Source organism: Dendrobates tinctorius, unplaced genomic scaffold (assembly GCF_039654945.1).
Source record: "Dendrobates tinctorius isolate UK_male_01 unplaced genomic scaffold, ASM3965494v1 ptg000460l, whole genome shotgun sequence".
Lineage (NCBI taxonomy): Eukaryota > Metazoa > Chordata > Amphibia > Anura > Dendrobatidae > Dendrobates > Dendrobates tinctorius.
In genome coordinates this window covers 452,041-471,299 of record NW_027362122.1, presented here as the reverse complement: position 1 = coordinate 471,299, position 19,259 = coordinate 452,041, and the positions used below count along the sequence as shown (strand labels likewise).

General features: G+C 42.9%; 1 protein-coding gene across 3 annotated transcripts in view; it reads left to right on the top strand.

The window, feature by feature from the left end:
- The window catches only part of MTRR (5-methyltetrahydrofolate-homocysteine methyltransferase reductase), a 700,332-nt gene that overhangs the window by 259,485 nt on the left and 421,588 nt on the right, over nucleotides 1-19,259 (top strand). For all 3 annotated transcript variants that reach the window (XM_073564571.1, XM_073564570.1, XM_073564569.1), the window contains exon 8: nucleotides 18,704-18,792. In XM_073564571.1, the coding sequence (XP_073420672.1) occupies nucleotides 18,704-18,792 (89 nt within the window). The remainder of the gene's footprint in view (nucleotides 1-18,703; nucleotides 18,793-19,259) is intronic.

Below are 19,259 nucleotides of genomic sequence, written 5' to 3'. Positions count from 1 at the left end.
TGTGTATCTAATCCTATCCTGTGTGATACTGTCTGCTGAGCCATTTATCTATTCCTATCCTGTGTGTTACTGTCTGCTGAGCTGTGTATCTAATCTTATCCTGTGTGTTACTGTCTGCTGGGCCGTGTGTCTAATCCTATCCTGTGTGCTACTGAGCTCCCCCCTGCAGTCTGTGTCAGATGGTGATCTGAGTCTGCACGTTAATAAATTGTGCTATTTCCAGCTTTACAGAAGGACGATAACACCATAGAAATGATAAGAATAGGCCTCAGTCACCACAACTGTCTACAAGGAAAACTGTTGCTCATAGCAACCAATCAAAGCTCAGCTTTCATATTTTAAACAGCTCTGGTGAAATGAAAGATGCTTAGTGATTGGTTGCTATGTGGAGTTGGTGTTTCTTGATACACACACACACACACACACACACACACATACATACACTCAGTTTTATATATATATATATATATATCTCTCCACACACATGCATATATTACATAGTCTCCTTTATTATGTATATTGCTGGCCCTTATACAGTGCCCTCTCTTGCTATGTACAGCAACGTCCCTTACATATTTTCATATATAGAGCCCTGTTTATTACATACTGTCATCTCTTGTTAGATATGCAATGATGGCTGATGGAGCATGGGAAAGCTTCTTTTCTAATGGAAGAGATGATGGACTGGTAGTCTGGTCACCGGCTCCTCCATCAGCAGTCATTTTATATCTAACAAGTGAGCGGACTATGTAATAAAAGAGAGCGCTGTGAATAACAAAAATAACGAATACACTATGTAAGAGACAGCACTGAACTTAACAGCAGAGGAAGCTTTATAATAAGGGATGGCACCATATATAACTAGATAGGATGCTACAGTTAGGTCCATATATATTTGGACAGAGACAACCTTTTTCTAATTTTGGTTCTAGACATTACCACAATGAATTTTAAACAAAACAATTCAGATGCAGTTGAAGTTCAGACCTTGGATGTACCAAACTGTAGATTTTGCCACTCCTAAAGTTGTAGCAATTTCTCGGATGGTTTTTTTCTGTTTTTTGCAGCTTAAGGATGGCTTGTTTCACCTGCATGTAGAGCTCCTTTGACCGCATGTTTCTTTCACAGCAAAACCTTCCAAATGCAAGCACCACAGCTCAAATCAATTCCAGGCCTTTTATCTGCTTAATTGAGAATGACATAACGAAGGGATTGCCTACACTTATCCATGAAATAGCATTGGAGTCAATTGTCCAATTACTTTTGGTCCCTTTAAAAACAGGGTGGCACATGTTAAGGAACTGAAACTCCTAAACCCTTCATCCAATTTTAATGTGGATACCCTACAATGAAAGCTGAAAGTCTGAACTTCAACTGCATCTGAATTGTTTTGTTTAAAATTCATTGTGGTAATGTCTAGAACCAAAATTAGAAAAATGTTGTCTCTGTCCAAATATATCAATCAAATTTATTATTATTATCGCCAAGTACATATTACATATATACAAGGAATTCTTTGTGGCAAAGAGGCAACATAATATATAACAACAGATACAACAAGTAACATCTAACAAGACAGATACAGTATATAGTCTACACATGACGATTTAATTGTTGAACAGAGAGTGGATAGAAGCTGTTCATATGGCGGTTGGTGCTGCATTTGGGGACTCTGAAGCGACGTCCTGAAGGGAGTAGTTGGAATGAGGAGTGTCCCGGGTGAGAGGGATCGGATGAAATTTTCAATGTGTGGGATCGAATACTCTTATATATGGACTTACTCTTACTTACTCTTATATACTTATATATACTTACATACATACATACATGTTATATACTCTTACTTACTCTTATATATGGACCTAACTATGTAATATCCCCCTGTTCCTAAATTCATTATAAATCCCCCTTCCTTCCCAATCCCTCACACCCCTCATTGTCCTCCTCCCCCTGCATCCCATCATTATCCTCTCCCCTACCCCATTATTGCCTTCTCTCCCAGCACCCCCTTTATTGCCCTTTCCACCATCATTGTCCTTTCCACTACCACCATCATTGCCCATTCCACCACCACCATCATTTCATCGTCCCCCAGCACCCCCATTATTGTCCTTTCCACCACCACCATCATTGCCTTTTCCCGACCACCCCATCATTGCCCATTCCACCACCTCCATCATTGCTTCTCAACCAACACCCCATCATTGTCCTTTCCACCACCTCCATCATTGCTTTCTCCCCCACATTCCCATCATTGACCTCTCCACCACCACTATCATTTTCTCCTCCCCCACATTCCCATCATTGCTCTTGCCACCACCACCATCATTGCCTTTTTCTCTACCACCCCATCATTGCCCATTCCACCACCTCCATCATTGCTTTCTCACCCAACACCTCTTGATTACCCATTCCACCAACTCCATCATTTCCTCCTCCCCCACATTCCAATCATTGCTCTTTCCACCACTACCATCATTGCCTTTTCCCCCAACACCCCATTATTGCCCTTTCGACCGCCATCATTGTCCTTTTCACCACCTCCATCATTGCCTTCCCCCCCACCACAGTCATTAACCATTCCACCACCTCCATCATTTCCTCCTCCCCCATCCACCCAATCATTGCCCTCTCCACCTACACACACAGCACCATTCACCTCTCTGCACGTTCCCCCACAGCGCTATGCATGCACATGCACACACTACCACCACTCATCTCTACACAAACACACGTACGTACACACACGCACAGCAGACGGCACCTCTCACCTCTGCACGGTCTCCCACAGCATCACCGTCACCGGCAGCTTCCTCTCACTGGCACAGCGGCTGTCATCCAGCTGTGTTGCTGACTGCTGTGTAAGATAGGAAGTGTGGGCAGGAAGCAGTATGGATCTCTGCAGTTCCACTGCCATTTTCTCTTGTAGGCAGCGGAGCTGCAGCGATCTCTCCCTGCCCGCCGCACATGAGGGTTATCTGGCCAGGGGCCCCCCGGAGTCTTGGGGCCGGATAAAGAGACCAGATTGCCCTCATTATTAGCTGCCCTTGCAGGGGCCCCCAGAGCATCTGGACCCTGGGGCTGTCTCATAGCCACAGCCATTGTGGTCCAGCTCCAGAGGGCCCCCTCACCCCTCGGGGCTCTATAACAGTGGCATGGCCTGCTGCCATTGGCAGTACACCATTGAATATGTGTAAATATATATATATATATATATATATATAAATATATATATATATATTTAAAAAAAAGCAAAACAACTTCCTTAACACCCTTCAATGGAGGTGGTCTTTGTTGTCCTTTCTCATTCTCGGGTCCTCTACCAGAGGCCTGGGAGTTTGAGGGTTCTGCGCAGGATCTTAGTTTTTCCCAGTATAGCGCTTTTCTGGACAGAAAGCTCAGATATTGCTCCTGGGATCTGTTGTAGCCATTCTTCCAACTTAGGGGTCACTGCTCCAAGTGCTCCAATCATCACTGGAATCACTGTTGCCTTCACCTTCCACATCTTCTCCAGATCTCCTTTGAGGCCCTGTTATTTCTCCAGCATCTCATGTTTCTTCTTTCTGATGTTGTCACTTGGCACTGCTACATCTATTAGCATTGCTGTCTTCTGATCCTTGTCTACTATGACAATGTCTGGTTGGTTAGCTTCTGTCCGGATCTTGAAGTCCCACAGGATTTTAGCCTTTTCATTTTCCACCACTTTTTCTGGGGTCTCCCACCTGGACTTAGGGGGGTGTAGCCCATATACCGTATATACTCGAATATAAGCCGAGATTTTCAGCCCGTTTTTTTGGGCTGAAAGTCCCCCTCTCGGCTTATATTCGAGTCATATACACCGGGGGTCAGAGGGGGAGGGGGGCGGGGGTGTCAGGTCATACTTACCCGTCCTGACGCTGTGTCTTGAGCCCCCAGCTTCTCCCCGTGCTCTCTCTTCCTGCCTTCAGCGGTCACGTGGTGCCGCTCATTAAAACTCATGAATATGCGCATATTCATGAGTTTTAATGAGCGGCACCACGTGACCGCTGAAGGCAGGAAGAGAGAGCGCGGAGAAACTGGGGGCTCAAGACACAGCGTCAGGACGGGTAAGTATAGCGATACTCACCTGTCCTGCGTCCATGGCTGCTTGCTGCTGTCTGTCATCGGTCAGTGACTTCAGACAGCAGAGGGCGCGGTGACGTGATTAGTGCGCGCCGCGCCCCCTGCAGTCTGAACGTCACTGACCGATGACGTGGCAGATAGCGGTGAGCAGCCATGGACGCAGGACAGGTGAGTATCTGACACCCAGCGACGGAGAGGTGAGTATGTCATTTTTTTTATTTTTACATGCAGCAGCAGCAGCAGCACATGGGGGCATAATCTAAGGAGCTTCTTATGGGGGCAGCATATGGGGGAATAATATGGAGCTTCTAATGGGGGCAGTATATGGGGGAACAATATGGAGCTTCTAATGGGGGCAGTATATGGAGCTTCTAATGGGGGCAGTATATGGGGGAACAATATGGAGCTTCTAATGGGGGCAGTATATGGGGGCACAATATGGAGCTTCTAATGGGGGCAGCATATGGGGGAACAATATGGAGCTTCTAATGGGGGCAGTATATGGAGCTTCTAATGGGGGCAGTATCTGGGGGAACAATATGGAGCTTCTAATGGGGGCAGCATATGGGGGAACAATCTATGGAGCTTCTTATGGGGGCAGTATATGGGGGAATAATCTATGGAGCTTCTTATGAGGGCAGCATATGGGGGAATAATCTATGGAGCATTTCCCACCCTAGGCTTATACTCGAGTCAATAAGTTTTCCCAGTTTTTTGTGGCAAAATTAGGGGGGTCGGCTTATACTCGGGTCGGCTTATACTCTAGTATATACGGTACTGCACAGATGTTCCTGTATACAATTCCCGCTACTTGGTTGTGGCATTCAGGTTACGCTGTTCCTGCTTGCATTTTGCATCCTGCCACTATGTGTTGGACCGTTTCTGAGGTTTCTTTGCATAGCCTGCATCTTAGGTCTTGTCTTGTGTGGTAGTAGATTCCTGCTTCTATGGATCTTGTACCTAGTGCTTGCTCTTGTGCCGCTATGATTAGTGCCTCTGTGCTGTCTCTGAGTCCAGCTTTCTCTCTCTCTCTCTCTCTGTGTGTATATATATATATATATATATATATATATATATATATATACATATATATATATAATCTCAAAAAATTAAAGGGAACACTTAGCAGAATATAACTCAAACTTCTGTGAAATCAAACTGTCCACTTAGGAAGCAACACTGATTGACAATCAATTTCACATGCTGTTGTGCAAATGGAATAGACAACAGATGGGAATTATTGGCAATTATCAAGACACCCTCAATAAAGGAGGGGTTCTGCAGGTGGGAACCACAGTCCACATCTCAGTACCAATGCTTTCTGGCTGATGTTTTGGTCACTTTTGAATGTTTGTGCTTTCACACTTGTGGTAGCATGAGATGGACTCTACAACCCACACAAGTGGCTAAGGTAGTGCAGCTCATCCAGGATGGCACATCAATGCGAGCTGTGGCAAGAAGGTTTGCTGTGTCTGTCAGCGTAGTGTCCAGAGGCTGGAGGCGCTACCAGGAGACGGGCGAGTACACCAGGAGATGTGGAGGAGGGCAGCAACCCCGCAGCAGGACCGCTACCTCAGCCTTTGTGCAAGGAGGATCAGGAGGAGCACTGCCAGAGTCCCACAAAATGACCTCCAGCAGGCCACAAATGTGTATGTGTCTGAACAAACCGACTCCATGAGGCTGGTCTAAGTGCTCGACGTCCACAGATGGGGGTTGTGCTCACAGCCCAACACCGTGCAGGATGCTTGGCGTTAGCAACAGAACACCAGGATTGGCAAAATCACCACTGGCGCCCTGTGCTCTTCAAAGATGAAAACAGGTTCACACTGATCACATGTGAGAAACATGACAGAGTCTGGAGACACTGTGGAGAGCGATCTGCTGCCTGCAACATCCATCAGCATGACCACTTTGGCAGTGAGTCAGTAATGGTGTGGGGTGGCATTTCTTTGGAGGGCCGCACAGCCCTCCATGTGCTCACCAGAGGTAGCCTGACTGCCATTAGGTACCGAGATGAGATCCTCAGACTCCTTGTGAGACCATATGCTGGTGTGGTTGGCCCTGGGTTCCTCCTAATGCAGGACAATGCCAGACCTCATGTGGCTGGAGTGTGTCAGCAGTTCCTGCAAGATGAAGGCATTGAAGCTATGGACTGGCCCGCCCATTCCCCAGACCTGAGTCTGATTGAACACATCTGGGACATCATGTCTCGCTCCATCCACCAACTTCACGTTGCACCACAGACTGTTCAGGAGTTGGCGGATGCTTTAGTCCAGGGCTGGGATGAGATCCCTCAGGAGACCATACGCCGCCTCATCAGGAGCAGGCCCAGGCATTGTAGGGAGGTCATACATGCACGTGGAGGCCACACACACTACTGAGCATCTTTTCCTTGAGGCATTTCCACTGAAGTTGGATCAGCCTGTAATTTGATATTCCACTTTGATTTTGAGTATCATTCCAAATCCAGACCTCCATGGGATATTCATTTTGATTTACATTGATAATTGTTTTGTTTTATTGTTCGGAACACATTCCACTATCCAATGAATAAAAATTTGCAGCTTTAATATTTCATTCAGAGATATCTAGGATGTGGTATTTGTGTTTCCGTTTTTCAGCAGTGTATATATGTGTGTGTGTATATCTATCTATCTATATATATATATATATATATATATATATATATATATATATATTAGATACAGTATATACAATTGAATGTATGTATGTGTGTTGCTATTACCAACCAATCTCGAAGCTTCTTTCATTTCACCAGAGCTGTTTAAAAGAAGCTGAGCTGTGATTTGTTGCTAGGAGCAACAGTTTTCTGACTCAACGACAACACCTCAGCAGACAGTGACCGGGTGGGAGATATCTAGGATCCCTGGGAACATAAGCTCCCAGTCATTGTCTGCCCCCCAGAAAGGAGCAGAGAGCACATAACAGAAATGAATCCCCCTCCCTGCCCATATACCCATCACACATCCTCCATCCCATAAGCACATCTTCCCTCTTAAAGGGATCTCCGGTATGAAAGTTAGGGAAAATCCCTCAGCGCTCTGATTCTGACCCCAGGCTTCTATTAAAGGGATCATTGGTATGGAAGTCAGGGCAAATCCATCCAGCACTTTGGTTCTGATCCCCGACTCTCTTAAAGGGATCCCCCGGTATGGAAGTTAGGGCAGTTCCACTCAGCGCTCTGGTTCTGACCCCAATCTCTCTAAAAGGGATCTTTGGTGTGGAAGTGAGGGTAAATCCACTCTGTTCTCTGATTCTCACCCCAGGCCCCTCTTAAAGGGATCCCCTGTATGGAAGTGAGGCCAAATCCACTCTGCACTTTAGTACTGACCCCAGGCCTCTCTTAAAGGGATCTCCAGTATGGAAGTTAGGGTAAATCCCTCAGCACTTTGATTCTCACCCCAGTTTTCTATTAAAGGGATCATTGATATGGAAGTCATGACAAATCTAGTCAGCGCTCTGGTTCTGACGCCAGGCCTCTCTTAAAGGGATCCCCTGTATGGAAATTAGGACAGTTCCACTCAGCGCTCTGGTTCTGACCCCAGGCTGACGGGATGATGTGGGATATTAGGGGTAGTAGTTCTGTGGCTCTGGCTGATGGGATGATGTTGGATATTAGGGGTAGTAGTCTGGTGGCTCTGGCTGATGAGATGATGTGGTGTATTAGGGGTAGTAGTCCAGTGGCTCTGGCTGACGAGATGATGTGGGATATAAGGGGTAGTAGTCCGGTGGCTCTGGCTGACAGGATGATGTGGGATATTAGGGGTAGTCGTTTGTTGGCGCTGACGAGATGATGTGGGATATTAGGGGTAGTAGTCCGGTAGTTCTGGCTGACGGGATGATGTGGGATATTATAGTGAATGTGGCTATACAGAGTGGGCGGGATGCTACACTCAGCTGGGCAACGCCGAGCTCTTCAACTAGTAGTTAATAAAAAAAACATTTCCCACATGTCTATTTTACATCAGCACAATTTTTTAAGCATAATTTTTTTGTTAGGAAGTTATAAAGGTAAAAATTTACACACCCAAAAATGACACACATATTTGCTCTGTTAGCACTATTATAGTCATAATGTCCCACTGGCGCATATACCCAAATTGCATTTTGCTGGTTGTTCAGACATAAGCCCGATGGGACCAACGAACAGGTGCCAGAACACAGTGTGAAAACACCCTTACGGATTACACGTGGACCTATCTTCAGAACATCACATATTATAATTATAGCACTATATTTGATATATAATGCATGATGTGCTGTAGCAATGCTCTGGAGCGGTTATTGTATGATTATGTATACACTGTCTGCAGATGCTCTGAAAATGATCTGGTGATGTTGGAACCACTGACAGTGCGACTTTATCAAGCTTCAGCAATAACTCATGTCAGCTTGCACACAAGACACTCAGGGTCTGGATCAGTCCCTGACATCTTGCCTTTGCCTGCTGACTTCTTCTCTCCATCTTCTCTCCAGTAAAGACACAGCAGGCGTGCTGGTGAGTTCAGGAGACTCACTCACACAGCTTGCAGTGTGGATGTGTCAGCAATGCAGAGACGCAGCAGATGGACGAGCGGCCCACAATTGTTGCAGAGAGACCGGCCATGGGGGCATTTGCCCTTCTGCGCCCTGCTTGCTGGTATTTTTGGGTGAAAACTAACAATTTTAGTAGACTTAGTTATCAATGCTTGTTACTTGCTATCTGATGTGGAGGGGTATAGTGTGAGATAATGATCCTTTTGACTTTGTCTCTGACCCATTCCTTTACTTGTGGGAAGGGGCTTCAGCTGCCTAGGGTGCCAAAATACCTTTTCCCGGCTAAGCCTATGAGGCTGTTGAAATTGGGTCAGGAGATCCATGGGCAAGTTGTCCTGTACTGTGCTTCACAGATGTTGAGACTTGTGATAAGTCATACAAACCCATTTTACCAAAATCAACCATAAAAAATGTCATAGTTGACAATAAGCAGAGTCATCATTGATTACACTAAAATAAGATATTGGCAATATTTTATAAAACGATTTACTGCCAATATTAAGAACTGGAATTTACAGGTTTCTCATAATTCCCTCTTATATACAGTCCTGTTTATCGTTATTTGCATCCATGAAGTTTAAGTACATAATGTGGAATATCTCCTGAAAATAATGAATTGATTGAAACAGATTTTTTTGTATAGAGCACGCGTGTTAAATACAAAATAGCAAATGATAAGCAATAAATTAAAGCAAAAAAATATGGGAGGGAAAAATAGAAAAACCTAAAACTTGCTGAGGCCCAGGTATTGGCACCCTTTACATTAAATCAGTATGGAAACACATTTTGACTTGCTTGTGGTAAATTACAAATGAGAATCACCTGTAATTGTCGATACCCATGTGACATAAATTAACCAATGAATGATGACTTCAGTGTTTTAAAAAGCTGCATGGTAGGCACTGTTCCTTGGTCACAATGGTGTAGACAAAGGAGCTGACTGAGGACATCAGAACTACTATTAGTCGCAAACACAAGACTTCCAAATCGAATAAGGCAATCTCCAAAGAACTTGGTGTCCCAGTTTCAGTAGTGCACAATGTTAAGAAGTTTGCCAAAAATGTAGCCGTCAAGAACCTCCCTGGACATGGGAGAAAGGAAAGTAGACAAGAGAGGTCATCGAAGGTTGGTGCGTATGGTGTAAAAAAAAAACACCACGTCGAACATCCAAGGACATGAAGGCCATCCTTGAACAGTTTGGGTCATGGTTTCAACAAGTAGCATACACTCTGCACTAAACCAAGCAGAGCTTTATGGGTGAAGGCTAATGAAGAAAGCATTGCCGAAGAAAAGACATAAAAAGGAACGACTGATCTTTGCCAAAGAGTACCTTGACAAACAACAATCCATCTGAGAAAATATTCTGTGGACAGTAGTATTGAGTGAGAGTGCTCGTTACTCGAGTTTTCTGAGCATGCTCGGGTGTTCTCCGAGTATCTTGGGCGTGCTTGTAAATTATGTGTGAGTCCCCATAGCTGTATGATTTGCGGTTGCTGGACAGCCTGAATGCATGTGGGGATTCCATAACAAACAGGCAATCCCTGCATGTATTCAGGCTATCTATTAGCCGCAAATCATGCAGCTGCAGGGACTCAGACATAATTTACGAGCACGCCCAAGATACATGGAGAACCACCGAGCATGCTCGGAAAACTCCAGTAACGAGCACACTCACTCATCACTAGTGGATAGATGAAACAAAAATAGAGCTCTTTGGAAATGCAATGCAACATTTTGTTTACAGACAGCACAATGAAGAAATGAACACCCTACCAACAATTAAGCATGGTAGAAGATCCATAATGCTATGGGGTTGCTTTACTATGTCTGGTACTGGAGGCCTTGACCGCGTCACAGGAATCATTAAATCAGAGTATGTCAATGACTATGGGGTGCTCACTGTAATGTAAGATAGTTGGCACTCTGAAGAAAGGTAATCCACAAAATATTCATTAACTTCGGCACTCAAAATTTATTTGTCGTTTGCAAGATCAGAGGCAAAAAAAAACCAAGAAAAATACAACCCTTATGGGTACAATGAATTCCAGCAGAAAGAAAAACAATAAAAGGAAAGAAAAATACGACCCATCTGGATACAGATAATTCCAGCAACATTTCGGCTAATTAAGCCTTTTTCAAGCACAAATCTGTATGAAAACATGTGGAAAGACAAAATGTTAATATATGACGTACATAAATTAATTACAGTTATATTACATAAATAGTGGAAAAATAAACTTCTAAAGCAGTAGTACTGTGCAAGAAAATGTGTCTCCTCATGAACATAATGAACATAATATAATATAATTTCACAAGACTCTTACAGAAACGGGTAATATTGAAATTAAGCGCAACTATGAGTTGGTATAATAGAGAGCAGAAATAGATAACAAATGTAACCCATATACAGAAACAAAAAACAATTAAATGAGAATGGTTCAAAAAAGATGATTAAATGTAGACACAGTAGTACGCATAGGGTTAAAAGATATAATACAATCAGTGCCAATGGAATAGAGGCCAAGACATACAAAGGCTAGAAAGTCTCTGGTATAATGTTGACTAATTACCTGTGAGGAAACTGGGTCACCACATCATGCCTGTTGGCAGTGGTGCCCTATATGAATTGCCCCAGTCTTTATTTGTTAAGAGGCAGGTTAGAAAACGTGTTTCCCGTATCAGGATAGCTGAGCGCTTCCAGTGTACGGAAATTATCTAAAGCAAACGATGCATGCGTGTCACCGAAGATTGCTGGAGACACCCGAACGCCTGTACATCCACGGTGAGCTGAAGGACAGAGGATGTGTGTCTCTGATGGTAACCGGAAACATCTGAAGACATGTCAAAATCCTTATTGTCACAGCACGCATGCGCACATAGAGCCTAGGACGGTAATGCGTGGATGGCAACATTATAATGACTGGATGTTAAAAATGGCCAGACAATGGATACTAGTATCCTAGTGATGATGCTATAAGAAAACGCATAGGTCCTCTGACTGAAAGAAAAAAATTAATATGGTTAGCCAACAAGTAATTGGACAGGAAGCGAGAATAATAAAAGCGGAGCTTTAAAAAGCAGCAATTTATGTTAATAGCCTAATGACCCTTAAGTAAACATGTATATATACATATATACTTCTATGCAAAAACCAACATGGATATCTAGGTTAGTACTGTATGTTAGTGCAATATGTGCAAACTAGACTAAGTGTATAGGTAAAACACGCAAGACCATATACCTTGTGAAGTGTCTAGTGTGATATCTATGAAGGGGAAAAGTAAAAGAAAATTAGTTCCAATACAAGACATGTCTGCTCTATACATACATTGAACAACAATACCGGTAGTAGTACTTGTAGTAGTACATAGAAAAAAACATGTAAATAATAGCATCTATTTGTTAAAGAGAGTCAATCTCAGTTTCTCACATGACAAACTAAGATGAATCAATAGAGTTAATATTGTACTTCATATTCATGATTCAACCCTAATGGTGTAAGGGTTTGTAATTTGTGAATCCAGAAAGCTTCACGTAGTTTTAAAGTCTTAATTATGTCCCCTTCCCGTCTATGCGGTGGAATGTGATCTATCACTTGATATTTTAACTGTGCTATGGAATGTCCCATGGAAATAAAATGGGATCGGTAGCAAAGTCCGTCAACATCTAACGGTATGTGCACACGCTGCGGATTCTGCTGCGGATCCGCAGCGGATTTGGCCCTGCGGATCCGCAGCAGTTTCTGCTGCGTTGTACAGTACCATTACTGTACCAGTACTGTACTGGAACCAGGGATTGAAGATTGAGGAAGATAATTTGCATATTCCAGGTGCCTTCTGGGAAAAGCGAAGAGTCACCCTAAGCAAGAGGATCGTTGGAAACAGCCGGGACCAGCTGCTTGGAAAGCATCGCCGAACCAGGAATTGAAGCTTGAGGAAGATAATTTGCATATTCCAGGTACCTTCTGGGAAAAGCGAAGAGTCTCCCTAATCAAGTGGATCGCTGGATACAGCCGGGACCAGCTGCTTAGAAAGCATCGCCGAACCAGGGATTGAAACTTGAGGGAGATAATTTTCATATTCCAGGTGCCTTTTGGGAAAAGCGAAGAGTCTCCCTAAGCAAGAGGATCGCTGGATACAGCCGGGACCAGCTGCTTGGAAAGCATTGCCAAATTTTTGCCTCTTGGACATTATTGCAAGAAAGCTTGCCAGATTGAGTAGATTATACAAGAAGGAAGACATGCAGCATGTCAGCAGGATCTAAGAGCATCTTGGCAGATGTGACAACCTACATGGTGAGCTGCAACATGTGCTACATGTTCACAGATCGACCAGAAGAAGAATCCAACTTCACCTGCCAGAAGTGTAGATTAGTGGCCCTTTTAGACGAAAAGGTGCGTGGTCTGGAAAAAAGAATTGCAACTTTGAAACTCATCAAAGAAAATGAAGACTTCCTAGACAGAACAGAAGCATCTCTACTGGTCACAAAAGGTGAAAAAAGTGTCAGAGAACCTCCAAAAGCAGACGAGTGGAAGCATGTGACCAAAAGAAGCAAGAAGACCATAGAGACATCACCAGCAACACAACTGACAAACTGATACCAAGGCCTTGCGGAGGATGACGATGGTACACCTAAGGATGAGGCACTACCAGCAAGCAAAGAATAAAAGGGCACACAACAATACCCAGAAGTGACAACAAAAAGTACAGCCAAGAAGCGAAGAAGAGTGGTAGTCGTGGGTGACTCACTACTGAGAGGCACAGAAGCAGCCATCTGCAGACCGGATATAACCGCAAGAGAAATATGCAGCCTCCCAGGTGCGAAGATCAAGGATGTGACCGATAGGATACCAAAGCTCATCAGTTTCAAGGACGTCCACCCATTTCTTCTGATATATGTTTGTACCAATGATACGGCAAGGAAGGACCTACCAACAATCTGCAAGGACTTTGAAGAGTTGGGGAAGAAAGTAAAGGAACTGGATGCACAGGTAGTTTTTTTCTTCTATCCTTCCAGTAGACAGACATGGCACCAGGAGATGGAACAGGATCCTTGATGCGAACAACTCGCTGAGACGATGGTGCAGACAACAAGGATTCGGATTCCTGGACCACGGTGTGAATTACCTGTACGATGGACTCCTCACCAAAGACGGACTACACCTCAACAAACCTGGGAAACACACATTTGCCAGAAGACTCGCTACACTCATCAGGAGAGCGTTAAACTAGAAGAAGAGGGGAAGCGTTAGACACAAACATGTAACCAGATATTATACTGATGAATGATATGAGGTGTGGCAAAGAAGATCCAAGACAACATACTCAGAAGGGAGGTAAGAAAATTTCTAAAACAATCAACAGGGTGGAGATTGCAACAAAGCAAAATTCTTTAAAATGCATGCTCGCAAATGCCAGAAGCCTGACAAACAAAATGGAAGAACTAGAAGCAGAAATATCTACAGGTAACTATGACATAGTGGGAATAACGGAGACATGGTTAGATGAAAGCTATGACTGGGCAGTTAACTTACAGGGTTACAGTCTGTTTAGAAAGGATCATAAAAATCCGAGTGGAGGAGGGGTTTGTCTTTATGTAAAATCTTGTCTAAAGTCCACTTTAAGGGAAGATATTAGCGAAGGGAATGAGGATGTCGACTCCATATGGGTCGAAATACATGGAGGGAAAAATAGTAACAAAATTCTCTTTGGGGTCTGTTACAAACCCCCAAATATAACAGAAATTATGGAAAGTTTACTACTAAGGCAGATAGATGAAGCTGCAACCCATAGTGAGGCCCTTGTTATGGGGGACTTTAACTACCTGGATATTAACTGGGAAACCGAGACCTGCGAAACCCATAAAGGCACCAGGTTTCTGCTAATAGCCAAGAATAATTATCTTTCACAATTGGTGCAGAATCCAACCAGAGGAGCAGCACTTTTAGACCTAATACTATCTAACAGACCTGACAGAATAACAAATCTGCAGGTTGTTGGGCATCTAGGAAATAGCGACCACAATATTGTACAGTTTCACTTGTCTTTCGCTAGGGGGACATGTCAGGGAGTCACAAAAACACTGAACTTTAGGAAGGCAAAGTTTGACCAGCTTAGAGATGCCCTTAATCTGGTTGACTGGGACAATGTTCTCAGAAATAAGAATACATAAAATAAATGGGAAATGTTTAAGAACATCCTTAATAGGCACTGTAAGCGGTTTATACCTTGTGGGAATAAAAGGACATGAAATAGGAAAAACCCAATGTGGCTAAACAAAAAAGTAAGAGGGGCCATTAACAGTAAAAAGAAAGCATTTAAACTACTAAAGTAGGATGGCACCGTTGAAGCTCTAAAAAACTATAAGGAGAAAAATTCTTTGTCTAAAAAAAATAATTAAAGCTGCCAAAAAGGAAACAGAGAAGCACATTGCTAAGGAGAGTAAAACTAATCCCAATCTGTTCTTCAACTATATCAATAGTAAAAGAATCAAAAGTGAAAGTGTAGGCCCATTAAAAAATTGTGAGGAAAGTATGGTTGTAGATGATGAGGAAAAAGCTAATATATTAAACACCTTCTTCTCCACGGTATTCACGGTGGAAAATAAAATGCTAGGTGAAATGCTGAGAGACAAAGAAAACCCTATATTAAGGGTCACCAATCTAACCCAAGAAGAGGTGCAAAACCAGCAAAATAAGATTAAAATAGATAAATCTCTGGGTCTGGATGGTATACACCCATGAGTAATAGACAAACCATATTTCTTATAATTAGAGACTCTATAGCGACGGGGTCTATTCCATAGGACTGGCGCATAGCAAATGTGGTACCAATATTCAAAAAGGGCTCTAAAAGTGAAACTGGAAATTATAGGCCAGTAAGTCTAACCTCTATTGTTGGTAAAATATTTGAAGGGTTTCTGAGGGATGTTATTCTGGATGATCTCAATGAGAATAACTGTTTAACGCCATGTCAGCATGGGTTTATGAGGAATCGCTCCTGTCAAACCAATCTAATCAGTTTTTATGAAGAGATAAGCTATAGACTGGACCAAGGTGAGTCATTGGATGTGGTATATCTTGATTTTTCCAAAGCTTTTGATAACGTACCACACAAGAGGTTGGTACACAAAATGAGAATGCTGGGTCTGGGGGAAAATGTGTGTAAATGGGTAAGTAACTGGCTTAGTGATAGAAAGCAGAGGGTGGTTATAAATGGTATATTCTCTAACTGGGTCGCTGTGACCAGTGGGGTACCGCAGGGGTCGGTGTTGGGACCTATTCTCTTCAACATATTTATTAATGATCTGGTAGAAGGTTTGCACAGTAAAATATCGATATTTGCAGATAATACAAAACTATGTAAAGCAGTCAATACAAGAGAAGATAATAATCTGCTACCAGATGGATCTGGATAAGTTGGGAACTTGGGCCGAAAGGTGGCAGATGCAGTTTAACAATAATAAATGTAAGGTTATACACATGGGAAGAAGGAATCAATATCACCATTACACACTGAACGGTAAACCACTGGGTAAATCTGACATGGAGAAGGACTTGGGGATCCTAGTTAATGATAAACTTACCTGGAGCAGCCAGTGCCAGGCAGCGGCTGCCAAGGCAAACAGGATCATGGGGTGCATTAAAAGAGGTCTGGATGCACATAATGAGAGCATTATACTGCCTCTGTACAAATCTCTGTTTAGACCGCACATGGAGTACTGTGTACAGTTTTGGGCACCGGTGCTCAGGAAGGGTATAATGGAACTAGAGCTGGTACAAAGGAGGGCAACAAAATTAGTAAAGGGGATGGGGGAACTACAATACTCAGAGAGATTAGCAAAATTAGGATTATTTAGTCTAGAAAAAAGACGACTGAGGGGCGATCTAATAACCATGTATAAGTATATAAGGGGACAATACAAATATCTCTCTGAGGATCTGTTTATACCAAGGAAGGTGACGGTCACAAGGGGGCATTCTCTGCATCTGGAGGAGAAAAGGTTTTTCCACCAACATAGAAGAGGATTCTTTACTGTTAGGGCAGTGAGAATCTGGAATTCCCTGCCTGAGGAGGTGGTGATGGCGAACTCAGTCGAGTTCCTGGAGCGTAACAATATTGTATCTTACAGTTATTGTTAGGTTCTTTAGAAGGATGTAGATCTGGGGATTTATTCTGACAGAATTTTATAGGCTGAACTGGATGGAAAAATGTATTTTTTCGGCCTTACTAACTATGTTACTATGTTACATTATAATCAATGCATAACAAAAAACGCTGTGCACATGCTGCGGATTTTTCTGCGGGTTCAAATCCGCAGCATGTCAATTCTTTGTGCGGAATCTGCAGCGGTTTCACACCTTCTCCATTATAGAGGTGTGAAACAGCAGCCTAATCCGCAGATCAACAGCAGGTCTTTTGACCTGTAGATTTACGTGCAGATTCTGCCAAATCCGGGCGGAAAAATCCTCAGACCATTCCGCAGCATGTTGGATATGTTGGGTGGTCTCCGAGGCCGCATGGACATTTGATGAGGTATGCAACATATGAGGAATCACATGTGAAAAAACCTTTAATAGGGAAACGGTGACCTGAACGAGGATGAGTAAAAGTATCTCCTTTAGAAATATTGTCTATGCAATATCCTTATTGAAAAAAATGGTTAAGTATGGAATGGACAAGGCAACTGTTAGGTGGATTCATAACTGGCTTAGTGATCGGACCCAAAGAGTGGTCATAAATGGCTGCACATCCATTTGGAAGAATGTCTCAAGTGGGGTACCACAGGGCTCTGTCCTGGGCCCTGTGTTGTTCAACATCTTTATCAACAATTTAGATGAAGGAATTGAGGGTAAACTGATTAAATTTGCTGATGACACAAAGCTAGGAGGGATAGCTAATACTAGAGAAGAGAGAGGATTCAAAAAGATATAAATAAACTGGAGAAGTGGGCAGCAACTAACAGAATGGTTTTTAACAGGGAAAAATGCAAAGTACTACATCTTGGCAATAAAAATGAAAAAAGCATACACAAAATGGGAGGAATAGGGCTAAGCAACAGCACATGTGAAAAAGACTTGGGTATACTAATTGATCACAGACTGAATATGAGTCAACAGTGTGATGAAGCAAAAAAGGCAAATGCAATTCTAGGATGTATAAACAGAAGCATACAGTCTAGATCACGTGAAGACATTATTGCCCTCTACTCCTCTTTGGTCAGACCTCATCTGGAATACTGTGTCCAGTTTTGGGTGCCACATTTTAAAAAAGACCAACAAATTGGAGCAAGTTCAGAAAAGAGCGACCAGAATGGTGACTGGTCTGCAAACCCTGTCTTATGAGGAAAGGTTGCAGGATTTGGGAATGTTTAGCTTGTAGAAGGGAAGACTGAGAGGAGACTTAATAGCTGTCTACAAATATCTCAAGGGCTGTCACATTGTAGAAGGATCAACTTTATTCTCATTTGCACAAGGAAAGACTAGAAGCAATGAAATGAAACTGAATGGGAGGAGACACAGAGTAGATATTAGAAAAAACTTTTTGACAGAGTGATCAATGAGTGGAACAGGCTGCCACGAGAGGTGGTGAGTTCTCCTTCAATAGAAGTCTTCAAGCAGAGGCTGGACAGACATCTGTCTGGGATGATTTAGCGAATCCTGCTTTGAGCAGAGGGTTGGACCAGATGGCCCAGGAGGTCTCTTCCAACTCTACGATTCTATAATATTTCTGCAACATGTAAGTTAAAAAAAAATGTTTTTTTTATTGTATTACTTTGGACCACTAATTCCTGAGGATATAACTTTGGTACATTTCCATCTATTTTAGAAGATATTGTACCTTCTATGAAAAAAATGATGGGTTGCCAATAATAATTAGCAGCACTGTAATATGGTTGCATATTTTTAATTTGGCTACCGATGATTCTGATTTGGAAACTGAATGACTAGTTTTCAACAATTTGTAGTTGCGAGCTAAGATTCATAATGGTCATGAAATACTAGTTAGCAAACAAAATAATTTGACAATGTTTTTTTTTTTCATAGGGGCATTCATAACTGATTATATTCAAGAAAAGTGTTCTTTGCAGTACCTGCTGACATGGTGCCTTGAAATACGAGCATTACCAAAGAAGGTACAGTATTTGTTTCTGACTTTTTTTTTTTTTTTTTTTTTTTTAGCATTGTAAGATGGCCGCTGGACAAGTCCTTGAGGCCTTGATGTGTCATCACGGCTGTTGGCTGCGGTGATGTCATCTTGGAAGTATGCTCCAGCACCTATAGTTATTTGGGCCTTTCCGGGGCTATGTTTTACTAGCGGTCATAAGAGATGAATGAGAATGACTGCTCACATATCCTAACCCCAGGGGCGTGGTTTGGCAGATAAAATGGAGGCCGAGTCTTTCATTCAGTGTCTGTGGCTGGAGGTGTGGAGACAGGGCTGAGGAGTCGGTAAACCTCTGACTCCTCAATTTCCATGTCACGGACTCCTACTCCACAACTCCGACTCCCTCATTCATGGCTCATGTTTAAGTGATAAATTACTGTAGTAAAATGTTGACATCAGGCTTTTAATCACTATTATGATCCAATAATCAAGCCA